The following is a 19,702-nucleotide window of genomic DNA, read 5'->3' as shown; positions in this document are numbered from 1 at the left end:
ATTAAAAAAAATGTAAGAAAGAAAGAAAGAAACTGTATTTCACGGACATCCCATTTGTCAAACATATACATAATGATTTTTTTCTGAAAGAGACAACGACACCAAATGTAGCCTCAAAAAAATAGATATTTTTTTTTTCATTCAATTTCCCAATAATAATAAATTTACTAAAATGAGAGAAGCAAAGAGAAATATATCATATGTGACAAAAAATAGTTTGAATTTCAAAAGGAAACGCATTTCTTTATTGTTATGATTATTTATGAATGATCAAGAGTTAACGTTATGCATGTTCTTTTAAAAGTTCTATGTTCTTACATGTTTTAATGTTTTAGAATAATTATTATAAATGCAGATTGTAGAATAATTAAATTTGAGAGGAAGAATAAAATTTTACGACCATTTAAAATTTGAGTTATTATTAATCTAGGTTGTAATTAATTCCAATATTTTAATTCTATAAATTGTGTCTACATGAACTGTATCAAAGGTAATGTCTGGGTGGTAACTTTTGCAGGAAAAGAAGAGAAAAAAAATAGCAGAAGACTTTGGTGGCGAAGGTTTTAGTATGTTTGGAGAAGAAATGTAGAAAGTGAGAATCTGGGTGCTGTGCGCGTTGATTGTTGTTGTTGAATTCAAATTTGGCTTCTTTTCTTTTTTTCTCACCACACTTGTTATAAAGACCAACCAATTTCTCTCCTTCTTCTCATCTACTTTCTTACTGCTTCGTTTTGCCTCTCATTAACACAACAACATAGTCAATAGAATCTCTGTTTTCTTCTTGCTTCCGACTTCATTCATTAATGGCTCACCATACCTCATCAGGTTTTGTTATCTTTCTTCCCTCACTCTTTTTCTCTGCCCACATTTTTGTTTTTTTATGTTCTTGTATTGTAATTGTTGATACTTTGTTATTTTTTTACCTGGGTTGGAGCTAGAATTTTAAGATAAAGATTGTTTCTTTGGGGTTTAATGGATGGTGGGTCTTGCTCTTTTGGGGTTTGTTGAACTGAATAATATGAAGACCTTTGTTGAGTGTGTCGGTCTGAATGTTTGAATCAGCTGGTTGGAACTGTGCATGGTTATTGTGAATGATTATTAACTCCTCTGGGGTGTGATTTTCATTAATAAGGACAGAATCATAATGGTGTGGTCTTTCTGTACTCACTGCTGATGTTAGCATTTGTGTGGTGTTCTACTCTGCAGACTGTAGTTTATATATTTGAAATTCTTTTTTGTTTGGGGTTAAGTAAGGTTATATATTGCAATTGTCGTTGTAGTTTACCTGCCAATATTTGGTATGGCGGAAAATTGCAGATATATGTGACTGATGCAGTCACAATTTTGGTGATGATGTCGTCGCTGAGTGTCCAAAACCCCTAAACATCATGTCCTAGATCCTTGTTATTGCGTGAAATTTGTGTATAAATGTGGCTGATGGGGTTGCAATTGTTGTCACATGGCTGTCAGGAAGAGACCAAAATCCTTAACATCTGACGGTAGTCCAAGTTGCAGGACCACTTTGTAAAATCTCAGGGTTAAGATATATATATTTCTTTTGTCATGTATGCATTGGGAGCTGAAATGGGTACCTGGAAAGTACATAATGTATACCAATGATGTACTTGAAAATGGGTGCTTATAACTAAGTAATATTCAAATTTAAAATACCATCTAATCTTTGTGAATTTTGGTAATGGGGGAGGAAGTGCCTATAACACAACAGAGCACATGGTTTACAGTTTGCAGCGTAAGAAAGGAAGATCAAGTTATCATCATATTGGGAAGATGAAAATATATTTTTTGAAAGTTTTGGCCCTGCTGACCTAATTATGGCTGATCTTGAAGTGTTTTATTTTTTACTTTTTTTTCTATGAAGTCACATTGTAAGTAATGAAAAGTGACGACAAAACATGGTTCATGTGGGTCTGAAGATCATGCTTGTGTGCAGATCATTCCAATGATCTCAGAAAAGAAGACTGCAAGGAAACAGGTTCACTGGTTGTTTGCTTTGGGGAAATGTTAATAGACTTTGTTCCGACTGTGGGAGGAGTATCGCTGGCTGAAGCACCTGCTTTCAAGAAAGCTCCTGGTGGAGCTCCTGCCAATGTAGCTGTTGGTATCTCTAGATTGGGAGGTTCATCTGCTTTTATTGGCAAGGTGTAGTTCTCATTTCTCAATCAGTGCTGCCTGGTACTGTACATTATATGATTTCCTTACTTTCCTGTTGCTATCTATCTGCACATTGTCCTAGGGTATTTTGTCCAACTCTAAATTGTTATACATAGTTGTCATATGCTATGTTTGAAACTGAATAGTTCTGAAGAAATTTGTTCCTGCACACCTGTTCTTAGCAGGGAAATGATTGCTTGAACTTCTAGAATAAAAATCACATCTGAAGTGCTTTTTCAATTTTCCATTTGTTTATTAGGTTGGAGCAGATGAATTTGGGTACATGCTGGCAGATATTTTAAAGCAAAACAATGTTGAGACTTCTGGCATGCGGTTTGACTCTAATGCAAGAACTGCATTAGCTTTTGTTACACTTAGAGCAGATGGTGAACGTGAATTCTTGTTTTTTCGCAATCCAAGTGCTGATATGCTCCTTCAAGAATCAGAACTTGATAAAAATCTTCTAAAGCAGGTGTGTGGAATATCTGTTTGTGTATTTTATGAATGTTTTCCTTTAGGCCTTTCATCTGAAGTCAGGATATTCATAACGTTGATTTCAGGCTAGAATATTCCATTATGGCTCCATCAGCTTGATTGATGAGCCATGCAAGTCAGCTCACCTTGCTGCTATGAGAATTGCCAAAAACTCTGGTTGCATTCTCTCTTATGATCCAAATTTGAGATTGGCTCTATGGCCTTCAGCAGATGCTGCTCGGAAAAGCATAATGGATATATGGGATCAGGCTGATGTCACAAAGGTATACACATTTGACCAAGATATTCTTATATGACTCTACTATACTGTTTAGTTTTGAAAAATAAGAATTCTATTATTTTCCTTAAAATTGAGTTGACATGGCGTTTTCCTATGTATATATGTACAGATAAGTGAGGATGAAATTACATTTTTGACTGGAGGTGATGATCCTTATGACGATAATGTTGTTTTGAAGAAACTTTTTCATCCAAATCTCAAGCTTTTAATCGTTACTGAAGGGTCACAAGGTTGCAGATATTACACCAAAGTATGCTTACCAAATCCATTTAATTATAATGTCTCATTGGAAGCACGATTTCTCTTTTTATCTTTGCTTTGTTTTCTACAGTAGTAAACAAATATCATGTCCCTTGAACTGATAAGTTATGAACTGAATTAATTACCGTGAGTTCTAATAGCTAGTGAAAACTGATATGAAGATTTCTTTTTAGGACTTAACCAAGCTTTCTTTTTTGGCCCTCATGAGTTCTTCAGCTAATTATCATTGCCAAAATTTCTGTGCAGGCATTTAAGGGTAGGATTGCAGGTGTTAAAGTCAAACCTGTAGACACAACTGGTGCTGGAGATGCATTTGTTAGTGGGATTTTATACAGTATAGCTTCTGATCAAACTATTTTTCAGGTAATTTTGAATTTTGACTTGTTCTGGTTGTGTAGATTAAGCCTTATATCATTATAATGTTTTATTGTTCTTGTAATTTCTTCTTCTGCTCTTGTTTGATAGGCCTAAATTTGAACAGTGTGATGAGAATTAGCTATATGATGTCTGTAAATGGGAAAGTCATGATTGTTCTTGCATAGAAATTTATACATTTTGGTTTGATTGGCAGGATGAGAAACGTCTTAGAAAGGCTTTATATTTTGCCAATATATGTGGTGCACTCACTGTGACTGGGAGAGGTGCAATTCCTGCACTTCCTACAAAGGAAGCTATCTTGCAATTCTTACTAGAAGCAGCTGTAATATAACAAAATTCACATCTTTTTGTTATAATTTGTTGTTAATCTACAGCATAGGTGATGCTGAGCTTCTTTTTTCCTTTTTCTGTTTAAATCTCTTGACTCTGTAATTCTCTTATATAAATTCAAGATGCCTTTTGCTCTGGTTTGGGTAGGTGTGTCAGCTGATATTAGTAATATATTCTCTAATTTTCAACACACTTATTAATGAAATTCACGTGGGTTTACTAATTTCGGAATGAAATCCTCCAAATAAGCTGTTAGTTTTCACTGAGGTCTTGGCTTTCCCAAATTTTGTATTATATATATATATATATATATATATATATATATAATTAAAAATATTATTTTTAATTTAATATCTTTAAATTTACCCTACTAAGCACAAATGTCATACTAGTTAATAAACTAATAGAAACACATTTTTCATCAAGAACACATTAATGCAATTCAGTGACAGGAGTGTCTAAATTTTATTTATAAGTATAAAATTAAAGATATTAATTAAAAATAATATTTTTAATTAGATGTAAACTTAAATATATATATATATATATATATATATATATATATATATATATATAATATTAAAAAAAATGAATATTATTTGCCGGTAGTTTGAAAGACATACATTATAAAACATTCTTTTAGAAATATAAATAGAATATAGTCTCTGAAATTTCAATTGATGATATAAATAAAATAAAAATATTAATAAAAAAATAATGATATAAATAATTTATATAATGGTATAGATAAAAGGGGATTGTCCCTATAACCACATAGATAACAAAATTGTTGAATTCAAACTGGTAGTCTGGTACTCAACATCATTTTATTTTTTAGAAAATTTGAAAATCTCATTGCCTGTAAAAGAAAAATATATATAAAGAAGAAGAAAATAGGATTTTGGGCTGTGTTGGCGCGAGAAGATACTGCTTCAACGTCGATCTGATTCACGGAAAATGGGTTCAAACCCGCCGTTTGTTCTCGAGATCGGACCCGATGGTATTCCCAAAGAAGCTTCGGTTATCAGTTACACAGAACAGGTTCTCCCTCTATATATTCATTCTTTTTGCTCTTCAATCTCTCACAATCTTGTTGCTTTGTTTTCAGATAATCGAAGCAGAGCAACTTCAATTGAAGAAGTAACCCTTTTCTTTCTCTCTCTAAGCAGCTCTTAATTCGTCATTTAAATTTTGGTTATTTATTTAATTTTTAATTTACATTTTCAGCATTGATTCTTAATGTTCAATCAATTAATTCAACATTGGTGGTGCTAAACCATTGGCAAGGTTTCCCTTCTGTTTAGTGGAGATGTCCAAGGACAAATGCAAATGGAGGAAATAATTAATATTTCCTTAGTTTTCTACAACTGACTAATAAATTCAACCAAACTCTTTTTTTATTTTTAAGCAAACAGTATATATAGTTAAACCAAATGAAGTATGTAAAAAAGAGAAAAAAGAAATGTAGTTTGTGTTTAAATCAAACATAATAGAAATGGGTAAACAACATTTTAGTCTTATGCATTCACATTAGTTTTTGGAACAAGAAATTTAAAATAAGTCCTTTGTTATTTTGTTCTCCAAACTTAACTATTTATTGTCACTTTAATCCTATAATATACATCTAATATAATCAGTTTTCTCGTACAACATATTGAATTAGACTTGAGTGTGTTGAATTATACTTAAAAATCTCTTGAATGCACAACATCATACTAAAGTGACAGTATTATGAGATTGGCTATATATCCCGTTAGAAGCCGTTCTATTTTTTATAACCACTGAATTCTCTCTTTTTCATTTTTAAACATGTTTTCAGATACATTGAGGAAAACTATTCAAAAATTCGTGATGTGGAGCGTGAGCTTGCAAATCTGGGATTGGAGATGAAACTTACATCTGGACCAAAGAAAGCAGGTTTCTGTGTATCAATTGTTTTCCTTTGCAGAAATGAAGAGGGTCATTGTTTCCTTTTGCATCAATAATAGCTGTTCCTCATAGTTTTAATTAGTGAAATATGAAATAACGTTGCTTCATTTTTGCATGCCATGTTTACTTTAAGCGTTGGAACATATGAGAACAAAGATAGAGGCATCAACAGAGAAAATTCGTGTGGCAAAGCTAAAGGAAGAACAGGCACATAAGGCATGTTACTTTTATGTACTACTATTAATTATTTTTCACGCTGCTTTCATGATATTTATATTTTTGAGGTATGGATGCCATATTCTCTGTTTGCGGTATGTCTGTTAGTAGTGTGACTTCAGTTCTTGAGTTTACAATGAGGTCACAGAGATGCTGGAGAAAAAAATGTAAAGAGTCTTGTGCTACTTTTAAACAACTTGAACAAATTTTTTAAATGTTAATTTACTTTTAAGTCTCTGTGGCTTAAAGAAAAGCTGAATGATTGGCTCGTTCAGAACATTCGTGGTTCACATGCACAGCAAGGTTAGAAAAGTTAGTGAGATAAGCTTTTACCCATTAGCTCATTTTACCCCATATATATGGGGTGTAGCTTATTTTTTCAATATTTAACTTCAACAAGGATGTGCATGTGCATATTCTTGTTCATCAGTTCATTTTGTTATGATAATAAATAAAGAGTAATCCCTCATTCTAGTCTCTAAAATTCTAAGCGTGTGTCACTTTAATCCATATTATAAATCCTAACTTCAGTTCTTGAGTTTTCAAAAGTCCTTCATTTTAGTCTTTTATCACTTCTTTTCCGACTGCCATTTTGCTTCGAAAGGATTAGAGTTATTGTCATTTGCAAGGTTAAAGCAACATATATTAATAAACTTAAGAATTAAAATGGGAGTGTATATGGTAAATGAAAGACATTAGTACCTATACCTTAATTTGTTTTCCCCTTTTCTTTGTCAAGAAGATAGTATGTCTCTATTAATAGCATGTTTGGAACAACTTTTTAAGAGAAATAATAGCTTTTTTTTTTCTTTTCAGAAACTCACTTAGGATGCAAAAGTAAGTGTATTTACTTACTCTAATTAAGTTGAACCAATCGCACTTTAAAAATGAGATTCCTTAACCATTCCCTGTCTTAATAACATGGAGTGATTTCTTCTTTACTTTTACTTTTCCAAATAGTTATTGTATACTTTTTCGAATGATCTCATTGGCATCTTATTTGTAAATTATAAAATTGCACACATAAATGACTTACGATTTAGATAAGAGGTTTATTGCCTCAACCATTTAATGGAAAAGTAGATAATTGATCATAAAAAACGTTTTTAAGCATCGTAATTTACCTTTTCAGTTATAGTATGTTGACTGCATGTGCTGCAGGCGTGGGAATCAGCATCCAAAGCAGTGAGGGATGAAGAGCAAATAAAGCAGAAATTATGTGAAGACTTAAGTAAACTGGTAAAAAGATTCAACGAGCACAATATTTTAATTTTTCATCCTTTGTGTTGATATTAACAATCTTTTCTAGGTAGAAGAGAGCAATAACTCTCAGTTGTCTAGGCTGGAGGAATTAAAAAGACGATTGGAAGCTATGAATCCAAACCGGCAGTCAAGTAGTCTTCACAGTGTATGTTATTCTTAAGACCCTCCTCATTCTCAGATCTATGTTGTCAATAGTTTCTATGGCATCATGTAAGTGATAGCCTAATGAAATTTACATTGGTGATTGACCTGACGTACCTTCCTTAATACTTACTGATCTTGTCAAACCTGCCTCCAAGAAATACCGTTAATAAAATAAAAGGTATTGACCAAGCCATTAAAAGTTGATATCCTAACTTTTAACCATATAAGGTTTCCTGCTGTCAAACAGATGACATTCTACTATCTAAACATTTGGAGTTTCAAACTGAACTTTTTTGTTATCACAGTAATGGGTTGTTGGATACAAGAGAATGTGCACCGGTTGCATGGCTTCTTACTGATAAATTTTTTCTTTCCAGCTTCTCTTTGACTGTATATGTAGATAATCTTTGGTCATTTGTTTTGTTTCTGTCTGACATGCTACATGTCCCGTTAAACAAATCCATATTATTCTTGTGAATGCTAAAACCTAACCTTGCATGTGAATTATGCTAGGCTGGGAGATCAAGTTCTCTGGATAGTGCAATCCAAGATGGCTCCTCCCTTCCCAGCACAAGGGAATCAAATGAAGGTTCGGCTGTGAATGTTCCGTACCAAAATAATGGTCCGAATGTTCCAGCGGCCAATGAGCATAAACCGCATCCTCCTAGTGAAGGAGAACAAAGAAATAAAAAGAAAGTTAACCTAAGAGGTAAAGGAATTGGTGCAGTGCCCAAGACTAGGTCTTCAACTCCGGACTGGACTGGTTCTGGTTTTAATGTAGATGGCAGAAATTAATGGTACTATGGTAATGCGTTACTGCACCAGATACATTTGGCTGAGAAGTCTTTACGATCTGCGGAAGGTAATAACATCTTTCAATTTTCCATTCTTTAATTCTCCCTATTTTGTTCACTGTTGACACAGAATGACTGAACTAAGGATTAATCTTTACTAGCCTGCTTGTTTGTACAAACTTGTGAATAAGATATTTTCATGGAAGGAAAGATCAATTCATCAAATTAGATTCGTCCTTCTGTTTTTCAGATTTTGAAATGACAACTCAATTTTGATTTCTTTGTTTTCAACTGGTTATTGACTTTCACTTGTTCTTGGCAAATGTCATGGCAATCTCTTGATGAAACGATAACAGCTGCCTTTGCTTCATAGACATCTCCAGGTCCAGTGCCTGTTTGCTTCAAAAGCTTCCGAAGAAAACTTTTTAAAATGACAAAACTTTCAAATTTATCATGGTGGGGATGAAACTAATTTCCTCTTTCTCTATGCAATAAGTTTGTTGTTCAAATGTTGGTTCAATTGTCTATATGCGATTTTAGTAGCATAAGTTTGATTCGGTTCTCTGTATATCAAAAAGTAATTCTAGATTAAGCTTAATTATTTGAACTTAATTTCCTCACCTTTTGATTTTGCTAAGTTTGAGGGTGAAAATGGGTGAAGAGAATTCGGAAGAAAAGGTTTGGTTGAGAAGAGAAAATTGAAAAGAAAAGAAAGATATCATGTGAAGCACTATTGGTAGAGTGGAAATGAGATATACTGAAACTTTTATTAAAATGATATTGTTCTAAGGTTTAATTTTATTTTTGGTGTCCTTTTATTTTATAGAAAAAGAAGAAAGATTAAATTATTTCAAAAATAACTTTAAGAGAGTTATTCTTCTTCATCATTCTTTATTTTCTTTTGTGCAATAGAAAAAAATGTGAGGGAATTATTGATTTATGAAGAAATTAGTCAACCAAATGCTAATATTGTTACAAATAAATTACTAATGCATGAAATTAAAGTTTGAAGAGGAGTCGCTTGGAACCATTCTGTGCACAATGAATGATTATCGAGATTGTAGAAAGAAATTTAGAGTTGTCACTAAATTTGACTAGTTTAAAGAAGTCCAACTCAAATATATGAATTTATAATAATTCACTTTTATACCGATCAAACTAGGACATTTTCTTCTTGCACCTCCATATAAATAAATTTTTCATTTTTTCTTTTTTGAATTATACAATCTCAGTTTTAATTTTTGAGTCATTTTTAAAATAATTCGAAGAAACAATTCAAAATAAGCGTTTCGGACAAAGAAATACCAATTCCTGCAGCACACTAAATGGCAAAAGATATGAATGTCTATAATTCAAGAATAATTTTGAAGGAATCACTTTCTATCTATATATTATTCTTTAAATGTGACTTACCAATTAAAATTCTCAAATTGAAAAATAAACAGTGAGTTAGATGACCAAATTAATAGTTTGCTCTAAAATTTAGAACTCTACTCATTAAATCAAGGAATGAAAAGGTCCAATTTGAGACAATTTTTCAAACTATCATTGAATTTTTTGATGAAGCCAGTCCAGGAAGAAGATGGGTATCTGCAATTGTCCAGACGGTGGGGGCAAGCCGTTTTCAGTATCAAAATTCTGATTGAATTACGTTTCTCAGAAGAATTTACTCATTACTGACTCTGTTTCTTGCAATAATGATCTTCTGCCACCTTATCTCTCTAATGTACCTCAGTGACCCAGATGCAAAGTTCCATCTTTTTTGTGTGTACAAAAAATTTAGATGAACTGGGGTGTCTTCAATTCATCAAAGTCAAAGAAAGATTTAAAATTTAAAATCACTAAACTTTTTTTTCCTTATTTTCTATATTATTCAAAATATTTCATATTAAATATCCAAACTAAATTTCAATTAAATAAATTATTGTAATTTTAATACATATTTGTTATTGTTTTTATTTTGGCAGTAATTGGTAAAACAAGAAAACACATTTAATACTAAATGGGAGGATACCACTGAAATAGTCTTTAGGTTGAATTCTATTATATATTAGGTGGAACTTTATTACATTTCCTTTTTTTTTCTTTTTACTCTCTATTTTAATATAAGCTAGAATTATATTATTTTTTTGGTTTCTCTACTACCACTCATTTGAACATACCATACTATGATCCACTTGGTGTTGTCCTTCTTCATACCTCTTCTCCTTTGTAGCTATTGCAATTAATTTTACTTTTTTATTTAGTGTATCTTATTTCTCTTCTATTTTTAGTATATTATTCAAATTTATTATGAGTGTGTTAGATAAATTTAATAAACTAATTATTAGTCTGAATATTGGATAAATTAGTTTGATCAGTACAAAAATTATTTGATCAATAAAAAATAGTTTGATAATTAAGATAATTTATTCTGTGAACTTTTAAGATATAATTTATAAACTACTTCAACTAATCTGTAATTTATTTAATCTTTTCCTATGACCATGTCTTATATGTTAATACATTTTCTTATTAATATTAATTTCTTTTTAGTTATTTTTATTTATTTTAATTTTGTGAATACAATTAATTATTACACAATTTTTAGTACTTATTGGGTTGTTTTTATTTTCTTTATGCGATTCAAATTAAAAAAAATATTTAAGGTTGAAACAAATGTTTTGTTACCGAAATATATACACAATGGTAACTGTAAAAATGAAAACCATAGATTAAATTAATAAATAAAAGAATATTTGAACTGTCTCTACATTTAGCTCATTATTTTAGTTCATCCATATTATTATATTTTAGTGTTTTGAGAGAAAATATTTGAACTTTGCTGAAACAAAAATGTGGGCAAGATTTGCTCAGTTATTTAAACTTAAACTTTAGAAAGTATGGAAAAGATCCCCAACTTTGGGAGCAGTGTTAAAGGTGGATAATCATAATTAATTTGCATTAATTAATCACACTAAACAAAAAGTTTGAGCCATAGCCCTTTCTTTATTTATTTAATTAAAAGGGTGTCACCTTTTCCAATGCTACTTTCCAATCAGTGAGTCATTATTATACAATAAATTATTTGTTCATATAATCTCACCAAACTTCAGTTCATATTCTAAAAATAGTTCATAAAAAGTACTCAACAAATCACAAACCCTATCATTGAACAAGGAAACTCACAAACAAACATATCCATAAGCCTCTTATGTTTTCCTTTTCCAAAAATAACACTTTCTATTTTATAAAGTACCATATATTAAAAACAATAATTATTAGTATATCATATATTGAAAGAATTTTGTTAAAATAGTCTCACTTGTTACAACTATAAATATTAAAATATTGAATAAATTCCTTCGACATGGGTTTTCTGATTTCATAATAAAATCTTGAATATATTACAATTTTACATAAATCTTCTATTTGTTTCTGAAAATTACATTTTTTATATATTATACGTGAACTCTTTCAAATTTAAAAACATTACACTTATAAAAGAGACTATTTTAATGGGATGAATATAGTTTTCAGTAAATATTAGTTAAGTTTATTCCAATATAATTTATTTGAGGATAAATTAAAATAAGAAAAAATAACATTTCAATGAAATCTAAACAATGAATTTAAATTTTTGTAACACCTAAAATCTGTATCCATTTAAAGAATATGAAAAGGATGAAGTCCTGAATACACACTAGTTAAAGAATTTTATATTTTTGTTAAGAATCATAGATAAAAACTCATAAAATAATGCGTTCTTTTACATTTTAATTAAAACAATTAATTCCTCAACGGATATAGTGTTTTTCATATATGCAAAGAAAAACTTTATGAACTATAATTTGTAGATAAAAAATTGTAAGAAATTCAAGATGAATTAAAATCTCACATTAGTTGTAAATGAATAAAATGAAACATATAAATAAAATGGTGTTTAATATATTATATGAATGTATTCATAATTCATCATAATATCAAAATTCTCCATAATTTTAATTAAAACAAATATTAAAGTTATGTCACTTCCATACAAAATATACTTCAATAATTGTCGTTTTTAATCACAATTTTAATTAAAAAGTAAAATATGAAATTAAAGTCTGTGTTTTATAAATATAACATTCACAATAACAAAAGTTATATCATGCAAACCCAACTTATCCAAAGAAATTTTTCTTAAATATGTTCATTTGAGTAATATTGAACCAAAAGTGCACAGAAATTGATAAATAAACTACTAGAAATGAAATATTTAAGAAAATGGAGAGTGACAGAGATGCATATCAGTCTCTTCCCTGTGTTCCACCATTTTTGCTGAGACAACCCTAAACTCACATGTCTCCTACTCATTACTTCACCTTTTCTTCAACTTTTCCTGTTTGAATTTTTGCCGCTCTTTTTCTTTCACATCTTCTTCTAATCATAGCTAACACATGCCATAATTATTATGCATATCATTCTTCATATTTAATGGTACACAAGAATTTAATGAAACTGTTGTATCTAAAAAGAAAAAGAAATCTTAACTACTGTCAGTGGAAAGTGGTCACTCATATAAATTTTATTATAGATGTACATTGAAATTGAAACTCATGATTTATTTGAAAACACAATATCAGCAAGACATAAATCCAAATTATTTGACATTATTTCTTGTTTTTACCAAATTTTGGAGTATGATTTTTGACATGTAGCAGTGTGTGATGGGATCCAAAAAATTCAAATGTGTATTTTTAAAAATCGAAAGTGAAAGAAAATTCATCTGTAAATTTCTCTTAGAAGTTCAAATCAGTAAAAGATAAAATCTTTATCTATAAAAAGATAAATATGAGTCTCAACGTGTTTTCTAATCAAATGAATGTGATTGGTACCCTATATCATTTATATGATTTAAATAAAGAATATATATATTAGAAAAAAAAGACATTTAAAGATGATTTAAAAAAAATTATCTAAATTTAAATAATAAACCTTTGTTGGATATGATTTAAATAAAGAATTTATTAAGAAACATTTAAGAATGGTTTAACAAATAATAAAAATATATTGAAATTTGAATAATAAACCTTTATCTGGGCCATGACACCAGAGTATGTACATTTTTAATTGAAAATTTTAAGATGATAAATTTATGAATTTTTAATTTAAAAATATGTAAATTTTATATGTTTGTCAGGAAAGATTTTCGAATATGGTTATGAAACTTATTTATGCGTATTATGATAAAATTAATTACAATCCCATCAAGTTTTTTTCTAGTTAACTTTGAAATATTAATTACTATGTGATAAAAATGTATTGAAGAAACGTCTAATACCCTGGTAAAGCTTAGATTTGATATGGTTTTACATGGTGTGAGGTATTGATGAAATGTCACAGATCTCAATAAAAAGTTTGCAGTTTTTAATATTGTTTTCCATTTTAAAACAAAAGTACTAGGTTGCCAAATGAAGCATGGTCATATATCTGTATACTAGGAATCTTCGCATCTATATAACTCATGCTTTTGGATCCAAGTTCTTGAACGTTTGAAACTTGGACGAGAACATTATTCATTTATGTGATTTCTTTTTGTTAGTTCAAAATAAAATAAAATAAAAGTAAAAATAGTCCTTGTTGTCTCGGGTTTCCTTTTCAACATTCTTTCTAAAAGAAAATAAAAAGTGGCATTAAAGTTTATGTCTCCATGCAAAAATTGATTTTTTAAATTAAAAGATAAAAGCTTTACTTTTAGGGTTGCTCTACCCTACAATCTCAAACTTCCATAAGCTAAAAGCCAAACAATTTATTGCCATATACTATATACTTTTTATATGATAGGTGTGTTACCAATACATGATTTATAATTGATTGAAATTTATTCGAATTATAAAAAATCAATGAAGATAACAAAAAAGATACGACATCTATCAGAATTTATTAACTCTAACAAAATTTAAATAATAATATTAAGAAAATATATCAAAGAATATTTTACTAATATTTTTTAATTATTTTAAAAGGCTAAGCTAAGCAACCATACGTGATTAACAAGTCAATTAGGTAAATTCATTACACTAATTATGATGACAATGAGATGGACCAATAATAACTGGATCTACCTAAATCCAAAATCGAATAAAAGTTCATAACAAATAGTGTAAACAAAACTTAAGTTAGGTTAATTGATTTGATTTTGAATATATGAAACATTGTTAGAGTTATTAAATTCAGCAACAAAGTAAGATCTAGGTGGGTGCAGTGGATTGGACTGAGTGGATTTTGACGGTAGAATATAATTAGCTTTTTCAAAAATCTCGAGTCATTTCCTGCATGCACCTTCTTCTCCAAAATTTTCTGAGTTTTCAGTTTTCTCCTCCTTCTCTCTAAACTTCTTTTCCTTCTTTCTATAAATTCTTACCTTTTCCTTCTTCCGATCATCATTCAGGCATCACCTAAGTATTCTTGGTGTTAAGCTCTCTCTTTTAAACTGATCAAGTTGCTGTTTTGGGGTTGGTAAGTTAAATTCCTTCGTCCTATTAGGATTTATGCATTTTCTGTTACATGCAAGCACCATTCAGCTTGCATGTATTCATCAAACTCCCCCTCTGAATCTATCTTTTGTCTATGGTTCTATGATTGGTTCATTTTCACCTATCAGAAGTTTGTAGGAGGTTATAGAAGTTACTTGCGGTGTAGGCGATATTGTGGAAGCATAGAAGTTTTCTGGGTTTCGAGGTAAGGGAAGCTTGTAATTTAATTATGATTCTCTGTTTTGAATGGTTGCATGTTTGAATGATGTTTTGTTTAGTTATTTGGTTGATATGAACTATCAATGTTATTATATGTTCGTATGTATGTGTTGATGATTAATAAATAGTGTGAACTGTGTAGGAATAGAACTTGATCATGATTTTGCAGTATTTGTGCAGAATTCATTAATTGTCGCCGAGAGTCATTTGTGATCGTTCGGTTTCTCTTGGTGTGTTCGGTCCTAACTGAATTCTCATTCTATGGAGAATTTCAATTAATGACCGATCGGTCTTCTATTAGTATATTTGAAAATAAGCGTTCGGTCTAAGTATAGTTTTCTATTTCTAATTAGTAATTAGCCTAGTTAAGGTACTCAATATAATTTAAATCTTACATACTATATTTATCCTCAATTATAAATAAGTGTTTCGTAGTTGTGCGGTCGAATCTATTTATTCATTTTATATAAGCTCAGTAGTGCTCGGTCTTGTACTAACACTCGGTCTGTAATGGTGTTAGGTCTAAATTCTAAGTGTTCGGCCTAAGTCTATAGTGTTCGGCCTAAGCTGATAGTGTTTGTCCTAAGCCAATAGTGATCGGTCTAAGGCAATGGTATTCGTTCTAAATCATAAGGGTTCGGTCTAAGATTTAAGTGCTCGGGTTTAACTTTAGTATTTGGTTGTTCTAGTATTCGACCCTAAAATCGTGTTCGGCTCATGCTTGAGTCTTGCTCTTTAAATGACCGCTCGGTCATGATCATATATGGGTAGTGTTTTTCCATCCGGTCTTGTTCATAAGATTTGTGGATCTTTCTATTCGGTTGTTCTCAAGGATGATGTTGTTTTACTGTTCAGTTTGATTTGTATAAATGAATAAGTATGATGGCATTAAAGTATGATGTGATTTGTATTATATGGATATGAACGAGTGTTCCAAGGAGGAATATCTCATGGATGGTTATTGAATGGTAAAGTATGAATGTAGTTATAGCTTAGTTGGCATTTATCTTGATATTCTGCGATTACTCATTCTCAAGTAGAGAAGAGTAACTCATGTGTGAGAATGGCAGGAGGTCCTAATCCATAAGGTGAACTTGGGCGAGGTATAACAGACTAACCTCGGGTGGCAGTTGTTGAGGGCATCCCAGCTACTACACCATCCGGGTGCATAAACGTCGTAGCTACATAATTCATACAATCCGGATAAGTCAAGTCAGTGGTCGGTCATTGCATGTAAATTCCTGTCAGTTATTGTATGAAATTGCATGTGTGATGATTTTATGCTATATGTGAATCTGTTCGGTTTTTATGATTAATTAAATTACATAAACTTACCCTACTCTCCTGTCTTGTCTATGTTGTTCGTTCGGTCATCCTTCCTGTTGCAATGATCATCCTATGGATGTGAGCAGAAGGGGACGAGGGTTTGCTGGAAGAAGCTTTGGAAGGAGAGAATATTAAAGCTGGACCTTAGGATCGTTTGGTTAGTATGATTAGTATTATTTTGTACCACCGTTCGGTTTAAACGTAGTTTTAGAACCGTTCGACTTATTCTTCTAATTTGTATCATACTTTATTAGTTATTGTAAAGTTCAAAATGATCGATATTTTCAATTTATCTAGAACTCTTATTGTAAATTTGATAATTGTCTTATATGTTTACTCCATATAGTTTTAAACCATATTTTGTGAGATGTTACAAACATCACCTAATTTTTGAGCGTTTAAATGATTTTTACAAATTTTTCGTCTGGTGATCACTAAGGAAAATGAGAAAAAGAGAAAGGTAGAATAATTAGGGAGAAGGAAAATTGCATTGTTTCCCGATCCTTGTTAGATTATATAACATTGAACATTTCAATGCTAAAAAAATTGTTGCAACTGAAAAGTTTCTTTATTTGATTTTAATATTTTTTTCACTTCTTTTTTAAAATAAGATCATATTAAACATTATTATAATCTTTCACATCTCAATTATAAAAAAAAAACTTCAAAAAATCGTTAATTATTTGTCATTATTGAAAATTTATTAAAAAAAATATAAAATATGAAAAATCACGTCAAACTCAAGATAAAGATTACAATTCCTAAAATATAGACAAACTATATTCTTTCCTATTTCTTTTTATCTATCTATTCATCTATATATAAAGATACGCAAAGATTTTTTTTCGTAAGTCCTAAATATTATAATTTCTTTTTCTTTGACTTAATTTAGATGTATTGACTTTAAAATAAGATATAATTATGTCGTTACGTAAACAAAGACTTTATAGATTTGGAATAATTGACGAATTTTGTTCACAAAGTACACAATTATTAAGATAATGGTATTTTTAAAACCAAAGTCACTTTGATATTGTATTTAAGTTGTTAGTTAGAGTACACAAAGTTGAGTATTTTAATTTAGGGTAATAAGTGTTTTTCTTTTTTTCTGACTTTAGCTTATTTGTTTACGTTCTTAAAATTTGTATTATCTAATTTGTATTACTTTAACTGATTTTAGGTTAAATATATTTTTAATTTCTAAACTTTGAAATTGAAATTAGAAATTGTTTGAAATTTTTATATATTTTGATCTCAAACTTTAAAAGTAAATAAATATAATTTTTTTAATCAAATTATGTTAAATATTTTTTATTTGTCAAATGCATTTTATGCTAGTATTTAAGTGGTTTATGTTTGATACGTTCCCACTTCAATATATATTGGGAATGTATTTGACATGTTAATTTTTTTTTAATATAAGTAGATTAAAATGACTATATTTATTTATTTTTAAAATTAGATACCAAAATATTTCAAAATTTTAGAAAATGACGAATTTTAATTTTGCATCAAAATTTATGAACTAAGAACATACATTTATGTATGAAAGTTTTTTTTATCTTAAAATTCTTGATACTTTTATTGAAACCTTATCAATGATTAATATGTCCTATAATCAAATCCTCATATGAGCTATATTCTTTTTTATAAGTAATTAGTCTAATTATCGATAAACAAGTCTCTAGGTTATCGAAACTTAAATAATTAAAATAAATTATCATTTTAACTAATTATATAATTGATTATAAAGCTGTTAAAATGGATTAAGTTTTTCGAGTTAATCCGATTTATCAATAATTTGAGTCGTGGGTTGGATTAAAAAAAATTTTCGTTCGGACAAAAAATAAGTCTGATCTACTAAAAACGCAACTCACTTGAACTCGTCATGAGTCAGATTGACTCATAAATCCACCCGAAATTCTAAATATTAAAAAACGAAAACCTTAAATGTTCTCCTATCTCTAAATATATTTGGATTATATTGTATTTTTATAATTTTTTTATTGTATTTGGATTGAACTTTATTTAATTTGGTTGATTTAGGCTTTAAAAACTCACTTTCTAATATGGTATCAGAGGCATGGTTAGAGCTTATCATAACGAGTTCTAAGTAGGCATTCGATTCTTCTCTTTCACCCGCTATCGGATCATCCAATTTCTATTATCACACACGAGATGTCCAAATTATAATATATAAGGGAGGTGTAAACCTCGTTTTACAAGCCGATTTTGTAAGATTGAGTTAGGCTTTAAAAACCCACTTTCTAATAAGTGTATCTCGAAGCTAGTCTTAAAAAATTGTTTTAGTAATTTTTCTATAATTATAAGTATATAATAGGAGCACTTATATTAAAAAGTAGAAAAAAAAGAGTTAGAAAATATAAAAGATAAAATAAAAAGAGTTATGGAAAAACATTACAAATTCAATTTTTTTAATTAATTACTGGTGGGAACATGTCATGTTTTACTTAATTAATTTAATTTAAAAATTAATTAAATTTAAATAAACAATCATTACAAAAATAGTTTATAAGTAAAACAATAGAATAATTATTTAATCTAAAAAATTAGTTAAATTTAATTAAATGGTCATTTAAAAAAATATTTAAAAGATAAATTAGAAACAAAATTATATACATAGAAAAAAAGATAATCTCTTATATAATGTAGTTCTACTACATTTATACCTGGGTTGGATACTTGAAATCTCGTAATATTAAATAACCTAACCCAAGATAAGCATAACTAAATATCAAATTAAATTGGATTAAATTAAAAAATACTAGTAATATAATATGTACTTCACATAAATTGAATAGAGAGAGAAGGGGTAAGGGGGAACTAAAGTGTGAGGCGTGGATTCCTCTGTCAAATCTTGTCTTTTAATATCCAATGAATAGAGCAGTCTTGTCGAGGGGTCAAATTCTTCCTCTGACCCTACAATCGAAGGGTTCAAACTTCAAACCCATGCACGTGGACCCCCCAACCATGTCACGTGACATCCTTCCTTACTAAACGACACCGTCCGTATTACTCATTTTGCAAACTATTACACAAATTCATTTTAAACATTCCATTTCAAAATTACAATAAAAAATATTTTTTATAATTTTAATATAATTCTATATTTTAAACAATTATTAAATGAAAAACAAAAATTTCAAAGTTACAATTATTTTTCAATCTCACTCAAGGTAAACATGAGTGATACACTTAATTCACTCAAGGTAAACAATTATTTTTCAATATCACTAGCTATAACATTTTTAGATACACTTAATTCATTATTTAGTGAACATGAACAATAGGTAAACAAACAGGTTTGTAAAATCATAAATAATAATTTGTGATTATTATAATAAATGATCTTTAAATAATACATAACTAATAAA

At 29.5% G+C, this 19,702-nt stretch overlaps 2 protein-coding genes across 4 annotated transcripts; both read left to right on the top strand.

Moving 5' to 3' along the window:
• The first annotated feature begins 226 nt into the window (after positions 1-226).
• On the top strand, positions 227-4,056 carry LOC124840463 (putative fructokinase-7). The gene is made up of 7 exons (XM_047316522.2): positions 227-825; positions 1,952-2,160; positions 2,432-2,644; positions 2,733-2,930; positions 3,057-3,197; positions 3,455-3,571; positions 3,780-4,056. The coding sequence occupies exons 1-7, from the start codon at positions 804-806 to the stop codon at positions 3,915-3,917; spliced, it is 1,038 nt and encodes a 345-aa protein (XP_047172478.1). The 5' UTR covers positions 227-803; the 3' UTR covers positions 3,918-4,056.
• A 615-nt stretch (positions 4,057-4,671) lies between these two features.
• On the top strand, positions 4,672-9,063 carry LOC124840464 (uncharacterized). Of its 3 annotated transcripts, XR_015785714.1 has the most exons (8): positions 4,672-4,957; positions 5,025-5,056; positions 5,736-5,833; positions 5,979-6,061; positions 7,223-7,300; positions 7,371-7,469; positions 7,982-8,330; positions 8,619-9,063. XR_015785714.1 is itself a non-coding variant. In XM_047316523.2 (7 exons), exons 1-7 carry the CDS (start codon positions 4,874-4,876, stop codon positions 8,261-8,263), a joined length of 756 nt encoding a protein of 251 aa, XP_047172479.2. In that variant the 5' UTR covers positions 4,672-4,873; the 3' UTR covers positions 8,264-8,485. The 3 variants fall into 3 exon arrangements, 2 of the variants coding, with proteins under 2 accessions (XP_047172479.2, XP_087968141.1); XM_047316523.2 differs by lacking the exon at positions 8,619-9,063 and having other exon boundaries at positions 7,982-8,485; XM_088112015.1 differs by lacking the exons at positions 5,025-5,056; positions 8,619-9,063 and having other exon boundaries at positions 7,982-8,485.
• The last annotated feature ends 10,639 nt before the right edge of the window (positions 9,064-19,702 follow it).

Source organism: Vigna umbellata, chromosome 4, assembly GCF_029865625.1.
Source record: "Vigna umbellata cultivar VRB3 chromosome 4, Vumbellata_1.0, whole genome shotgun sequence".
Classification (NCBI taxonomy): domain Eukaryota; kingdom Viridiplantae; phylum Streptophyta; class Magnoliopsida; order Fabales; family Fabaceae; genus Vigna; species Vigna umbellata.
This window is presented reverse-complemented; position numbering and strand designations above follow the sequence as displayed.